The 7,469-nt window shown below is 48.6% G+C and overlaps 1 protein-coding gene across 2 annotated transcripts in view; it reads right to left on the bottom strand.

The window, feature by feature from the left end:
- Nucleotides 1-2,433: 2,433 nt before the first annotated feature.
- The window catches only part of LOC130585304 (protein argonaute-1), a 23,050-nt gene continuing 18,014 nt past the window's right edge, over nt 2,434-7,469 (bottom strand). For both annotated transcript variants that reach the window (XM_057385735.1, XM_057385736.1), the window contains 2 exons: nt 7,037-7,236; nt 2,434-6,611 (listed from right to left, as the gene is read on the bottom strand). In XM_057385735.1, the coding sequence (XP_057241718.1) occupies nt 6,503-6,611; nt 7,037-7,236 (309 nt within the window). In that variant the 3' untranslated portion in view covers nt 2,434-6,502. The remainder of the gene's footprint in view (nt 6,612-7,036; nt 7,237-7,469) is intronic.

The raw sequence follows: 7,469 nt of genomic DNA, 5'->3' as shown, positions 1-7,469 counted from the left end.
CCCCGCGCGCGCCCCTTCCTTTCCGGGGGAAGGGGGAAGCGGCGCCGGAAGCGGGCGGGGCGCGAGCCGGCGCGGTTGCCACGGCAACGACGGGGGTTTTGGGGTGGGGGGGGGGAGGCGGGAAGGGCGGCGGGAATTGGCGGGGCCCTCAGGGCCCTCAGGGCCGGGGGAGCGCGGGGGGAGCCCCGCAGGAGGGCCGAACACCGGCACCGCCCGGGAAAGCAGAACGTGAGCCCGTCGGGAGTCAGAGCGGAAGCACCGGGTAGGGGTTATTCCCGACCCCGCAGTGTTGTGGTGTTTCAGTACAACGCGTTATGTCTGCGGCGTTCTCTCCCTGTCACAGCAGCCGCTGTGTGCGGCGGCTTCCAGGGCTTCCAGCCCGGTAGACAACGAACTCAGCTGATATTTCTTTTAATCCTCCCTAAAGCGGGCAGGGGAAGCGCCGGGCCCCGGCAGCGGTGACGCCCAAGTGTTCCCATGCGCACGACGCGGACACGCTGGATGGAGCGCCGGGAGCCGCCCGCACGTCCCGCACGCTCCAGACTGCGGGACCGGGAACGCCGGAGCGTGTCCGGTGTGACAGCGCGGCGGGACCGGAGGGTGGCCGGGCCCTGAACAGCTCCCCAGGGAACGGTCACGGCCCGACCCTGCCAGAGCTCCAGGAGCGTTTGGACAAAGCGCTCAGACACAGGGTGCAATTGTTGGGGTGTCTGTGCAGGGCTAGGAGCTGGACTCGAARATCCTTGTGGATCCCTTCCAACTTTGGGATATTCCATGATTCATGATTCCATGATTCATTGTATTAACATAAATTCAGAGCTTATGCCTGCYCTGTTCTCATTTTTGAGACTTTTTAGCAATGTTTAGTACCACTTCGTTATAGATTTGTTACACAAACTGGCACCAGAGGCCAAGGGTGAAAGGGGCAAATGCACGCGGGAAAGTGATTCGGTTGTAACAGCTCAGTGCTAGGCCACTCTTATTTTTCTCTGCCCTCAAAAGACCAATTTTAGGTAAGAAAAGTATATTGGGTTTGAAGTGGGTTTGGACCTGCTATTCATAGTGAAGAAACAATGTCATTTTTTCTGGTAGTGAGAGGGGGCTCTTCCCTTGAGAAATACCTAGGAGGGTAGTGAAGAACTGGAACTTTGGGCCAAAAGAATTTCAAGATCCATAATCCAAATTTGAGGATCATTATTAAGAATTACCATCCAGAAGATTCTCAGCTGAATTAGTCTTTAGAAGCATAAATTTAGTTATCAGGTGAATGACACAGTAAGGATTTTAAACCCATGCAAATTAAACTACTGGAGTATTTCCTTAACTGAAATCCGGAGTGAGAAAAGGAAATGTGATCAGCAGGATGAAGCAGATCCGTGGGAGGGAGGCTTCTCTGCAAACACACTGCTCAGGGGCAGCACATGTGGTCCCAGTGCTCGGGCACTGTAATGAGCACCAGGGCYGGGGCTCAAATGCCAATCTAACACTTGAAACCAGTTTTCTGACCTGTTTTCCAGGACTCCAGACCCAGCTGCACAATGCATGATTTGCTGYTGTACCTCTCACAGAAAAAGCCCCTTTAAAACTGCAAAAGATTGTGTTATGTAGTAGGAATCGTTTACAATAGGTGATAACCCACAAAGCAGTCAGGTGTGTGCATGACCTGAACAGGTGCCCAGCTCAGGACAGAACGTTCTGGTGCTGCAGTTAGGTAAATTAACTGACGAGTGCCTGCATGCCATTAGCAGCACTTCCTTAAAATTCCTTGGCATTATTCAAAAACCCAGGTACAGCTCAACTGCTAAATCATTCATTGGTTTAACGTCTGCCCCTGCATCTTGGCAAGGTAAAACAAAGAACTCTTCCAGCAAAGAACTCAGAGGATGGCAAACAACCTCCAGTTCTGGACCCTGAAACTCAACCATAAGCTGCTGGCATTGCAGAAGATTAGGATTTTGCAAGAATTACAAAGCTGGGAAATGTAAAACATGATGGGAAATGCAAARCATGAGGCAATGCAGAAACCCAGAGGATCAAGTTTAACCTCAATCCAAAGAGAGTCTGAAATCTGTCCTTAAAGCACCTCAGAGCCAAGAGCCCCTGAAGCATTTGGTGAGGATGGAGGAGCAGCAGATTTGAATGTAAATTTATCTAATAACCCAAAGCCCAAATACAGTCAGTTCTCAGGTGACATTTTAATAAAAGGTAGAATTGTACTGCATTCCCAGAAGTTTTCAGCACATATTTGTTTGCTTCAGTGTTTGTCTCATTAAACTGAGATCTGGACAGTGAGGGGTGGTGGATCCTCTGCAGTGTCTGATGCAATTCAGCTCCAGTCAGCATTTCCCTGTTTGTCCCCCAGCCTTTCCCGAGGGAATGSCTGGGATGCGCATGTCCCTTCCCCACGCGATGTGACTCAGAAGTGTCACCCCGACATATTCACATTGCTTTTATTTAGGTCTTCTGCCAACAGTTACAGGGTAACAGACACTTGGGACTGCAAAGTCGAAGTTGCAAGCAAAAATCAGGACCAAGGCAAAAAAAAAAAAAATCCACAAAGGCAATTAAATCCAATATAAATACAATGTTCTGGAGCTCTTTAATCATACTGCTTTAATAAAGAGGTGGTTAGGATCTTACAGTATTTTCTTTTGGCCTAATCCAAGGATTTTGTTACTCTTTACCAGTCTTAATTCCACGCATACAAAAAAAAATTGATATTCAACCTTTAAAATATAAGCCATATTTTCTTAATAAAATAAGTTTTGTGCTGCTGCTTGTTTAGTAAGTACTGTACATCAACTGTTCACGGCTATTTAACAAATGGACCATACAGAGTTCAAGCTAGAGCAAAAAAAACCCACAAGAAAAATAACAACCCAAACGGAGCGTCCTGTAAACACCCTATGTACAGTCCCACACTTGCTCATAGAAAGGAGGTACGAAAGGGGCTGGAAGTCGAACACAAAAGCACTGGAGTCCTGGAAATTTTCTTTCACAACTATTGAAGTGCAAATCACTCAGGCAAGATATGAATTTCACTTGTTTATTGCTCTCCTGCTGTCTGGCTTCCCTTCCTGAAACAATCACATTCTTTTATTTCACACTGATTTTCCAAGAAGAAAACCTTCCGCGAGGCAATGCTGGATGCTTGGGCTGTTTGACACTGAGACATTGGGTCATACGTGTGCGATCCCAGAACACCCCAACTGCCCTGGAAGCTGCAGGGGAGAGGGCAGAGCAGCCCTCCCACCCCGTTCTGTTCAGATACAATAAGGGAAACAACAGCATTCAACAGGTAAATGAAAGCTACTCCTCTTCCCACAGAACTGCATGCACCCTTCCAGTCACAGACGGAACTCGTGCGCATGGAGAAGGCAGAGACTCGGAGCCAATCGGGATGCCYGTGTGGGGTTTGTGGCTAACTACAGATCCTGATATGTACCTGGGGTAACACCTATCCGCTACAGGCAGCAAAACGCACCTCAACATGCAGCTACTCGTTTGCATCTCAGACAAGAGAAGGGGAGAAATGCCGATGCCGGAGCGCGGAGAGGGTACGGTGCATAGTCCGGTATAGAAAACATGCGGGTCACTCCAACCTCTCTAAACTTCTTCAAAGTGGAAACAGGGTTTAAAGGGCACAGCAGCTACTGAGTTTGGCTTTTTTGTTTATCCAAAACCATGAAAACCGAATGCAGAGGGTGAAATAAGGGCAGAACACGATCTGCAAGTCAACAGCTGAGAGTTTCAGAAGCTGTGAAGCTTTTGTGTAGTTAAAATTGCTGTTAAAAGTAGGTGCTACATCAGCAACTCTTCATTCATAGTTTTCTATGAACAGCCACCTTACAAATGAGTGCAAATCTTAAAGGTCCATTTTACATTTCAAGTCTCAAGGTTAAAAAAAATTGTTACAGAGCAACAAGCTGTTTCTGTAAATGCCCACACTATCTCTTTTCAAATGGTTAAAAATGGCACGTGCTATGCCACAGCTACTAAAAGACATTTCAGAATTCTAGACCCAACTAAAACACTGAAATAAAAACGAGGAACCAAAATACCTTTGCCCCTCGCTGCAGAGCAGCAGCCAGGCGCTTTCCGGTGTAATGCTGGTGAACAAACTGATTTGCAGAGAGAACCTTGACCTTGACCCCGATTTTATTCTTAATGAGGAGCCTTCTAACACCAGGTGAGCGGGAACAGCCCCTCTGAGATAGTTTTGCTTTCAATGAACACAAGCCAGAGTTCGGAGGATGAGATGGAGGTGCTGATTGGTGTCACTATGCAGGCACTTGTGTAGAGGAATGTAGGCTTCTCATGTTGACACTTAGTGTTGATGTGTTCCCTACGCTCTAAAAGCCTTCCTAAGAGTTCCCTACCTACTGACCACAGAGAGTTCCTGGTCTCCTCCCCATCACCTTGAGGATATACAGCAGTGGAGGTTGACACAAGGTGCAAAGGAGGATATGAACCAAACACTGTGGTCTTGAGGAAAAACAGGAYTGTGCTAAACGTAGGATCTTCATCAAATGTGACATCAGTGGGCTCAGCACTTAGTTTGCATAGCATAGTGATGTCTTCACTCTTCACAAACACGTTGCCCCAAAAGAAAATGGGAAGAGTGAATTCCCGGGGTTAGTACAGCTCAATGGACCAACATGACCGGTGTGGTTTTCATGAAGGCAAGGCAAGTTGCAATGTCAGAAAGTACAAACCAAAGAGGTGTAGATGTGCTTCTGTCCATGTGCAGGCCAGGGGCAGCACTCRCAGGGGGCTGCCTGGGAAACGCGTTCGGCAGGAAAATTATACCAGAGCTCTTCCCCTCAGAGCGTGGCAGGAGCGTGCACCTCGTTTGTCTCTTGAAGGAAGCGCTGTGAACACTTTCATAGAAAAAACCCCAGATAATGTGCCCGGATGATATTGGTACTGAGCTGCCACCACGGCCCCGCCGCCGTGCATACGGTCACTGTGCAGCAAAACAGGTCTGAAAAGCAGTGACCAGGTTCCTGTGGGGAAAAAGGCTGTTTTCCTGGTACAAGCACAAATCAGGAGTTTCCCCCATGACAACAACAAGGATTTCATCATTCTAAGGAACAATCTGGTGTGCTTTCAGAATCAAAACCCTGGGCATGAGAGCAGTGATACCATGACACGAAGAGCAGCAAAACCTAGCAGCAGAGAGGGTGAGAGCCTGGAGGTGCTGGAGGTGGGGATGTGGTAATGGGAAAGCAGCTAGCCCGGCCAGACACGTGCCAAATGCACACAGGCAATGGGTGCTGCAGAGCACCCAGCACGGCACGGGCTGCAGTCGGCAGCACTCATTGGACAGAAATGTTGGAGAGCTGTGGCGTGAGCACACAGCCACAGGAAGTGCGGGGATGTAAACTCTGAGAATGTTAATGACTTGTGGATTTTGGCAACAGACTCAATATCRTATAAAAATAATGTTTAGTAAAAAAATCCCGGTGTCCATCATAAAAATTCAGGGGGGAAGAAAAATGAAAGAAAAGAAATGGATAGCGCTTTCGGTCCTCATGGGATGGAGATGCCCCCATTTGTCAGAAACAGTTTTAAATAACAAGTAGTACATTGGAAACAAAAATGGGTCAGCAGCCATTAAACGTGTCCTGTATGAAAGTGCACATCTTTCAATGGGGTTTAACCACCGTGAGGTCGTGATCTGACACAAACTGCAACTGAGGACCATAGAAATTAACTCCCTCCGATGGAAATATGGACCACCATCAAGACAAGATTACTARTTTCCTTACAAGATTAAAAACATTGAAATTTTGCAGCATCATAGTAAGGCACTCACCCATGGAAAAGTCTGTGACTGTTGCTTCGAGCGGCAGCAGCTGACTAGCTTGTAACACGAGGAAGACAGTTTTCAGTTCTGAGCTAAGTGCTAGGGTGCCTTACATTATCGGGGGGAATTACTCGGGGGTGGGGAACTGTTAGTGTTACAATTCTCCTATAAACTAGTTGGTTTTTTTTTTTCCCTCAACCCATTAAAGCATCTCATAATCTAAAATATTAGTTTTATAAATCTAGTCTTCTGTTTTAAGGCTCTAAAAATCCCCTCCCCCCAACCCCCACAAAAAATACCTACCAGCGCCTGGTGGGCAACGGAGGACCAAAGCCGCCAGTTCACAGTCAGGAGTCTCTAGTATTGCATCTTAAAAATGAAAACCTGCTTCCGCCTCCCGGGAGTTTTATCCCTTCCCTTGAATGCCTTCATGTGTTTGGTCAGGTCAAAATTTTGCAAAGCCAGAAAAAATTAAAAAAATAATMATCATCATCATCATCAGTCTCTTCCAATCCTACAAAGGTGTTGGATCGTTCTGTCCCATGATGCTGGTCTCCTGCCTCGAGTCGACGCTGCCTGCCCTGCAGTGATTTCTCATTGGAAAAAAAAACCAAGGTGTCCCAATGCTTCCTTTTTTGTATGGCTCCTACAAATCTGAAAGCTTTCTTGAGTGAGGTAACAAAAGTTAGGCTTTCAAGCAAAGTACATGGTACGTAAAGTGTCCTGATGAACCTGCACAGCCTTCGCCAAGGCCTGGGGGTCTCTGCCGTTGCTCTGTCCAGATATATGGCTGCCCTCGCCACTGAAAATCAAGGAAATCACTGCATAATTATTTCATATTTTACCCCCAGGGAACACTGAGAAACTCCCCTGGAGATGGGGATCAGCTGAGTGCTGGCAGCACAGGAAAGCAGCTCACCGCAGTGCACCAGGATGCTGCGGATGCTGGTGACCGTGCCTGGACTGCAGAGATTCCAGCTCCTTGAGGCAACTGGAAATGCTCAGACACTCCAGGGATGCCACAAGCCCAGGGTGAGCTCAGGACAGGATTTAACCCTCCATTATCCCCACTCCCCCTGTGCTGGGCCTTAAGAGGATGCAGCTATGTGCAGGTCCTCCCCTAGAAAGGGTCTGCTGCAGCATTGATCGAACACTGGCACTTTCCAACATCAAGGTCCCCTGCCCATGCTAGCTCTGCCCTCCCTCCCAGTGGGCTGTACCCCTCACCTGTCGTGCTCCTTGTCCACGAGATGGTACCGAGCCCGGAACGCCACCAGCCGGGCATAATAGGCTGGGGCTGGGATGGAGACGGAGCGGGTGCAGCGCACGTAGGTATGGCACAGCTGGTACGTGAGGATCTGCAGCTCGTCCGCCGTGAACCGGTTGTCATCCCASAGCACGTAGTAGTGGGACGGCCGGCTTGTGCCCTGGGAAGGTGGAGAGCAGTGTGAGAGGGGCTGTCTGCACCCAGATGCAGCTGCCTTGCATCTTCATCTTCCCTTCCCTGATCCAAACGATCTGTCAGCTAGCCTGGTCAGGAGAGATGCCTGTGCTGCCCTGCTGTGAGAATCCCACACGGTGAGCCAGGAACGTCGTTGGCACCCAGGTGCAAAGCAGTACTAAAGCTGCTGCCTGGTGCCTGTTCCCTCTGTGCCACACA

Source organism: Malurus melanocephalus, unplaced genomic scaffold, assembly GCF_030028575.1.
Source record: "Malurus melanocephalus ecotype Western Australia unplaced genomic scaffold, MMel_1.1 scaffold_862, whole genome shotgun sequence".
Lineage (NCBI taxonomy): Eukaryota > Metazoa > Chordata > Aves > Passeriformes > Maluridae > Malurus > Malurus melanocephalus.
The sequence above is the reverse complement of the archived record's forward strand: the minus strand, read 5'-3'. Positions and strand labels throughout refer to the sequence as shown.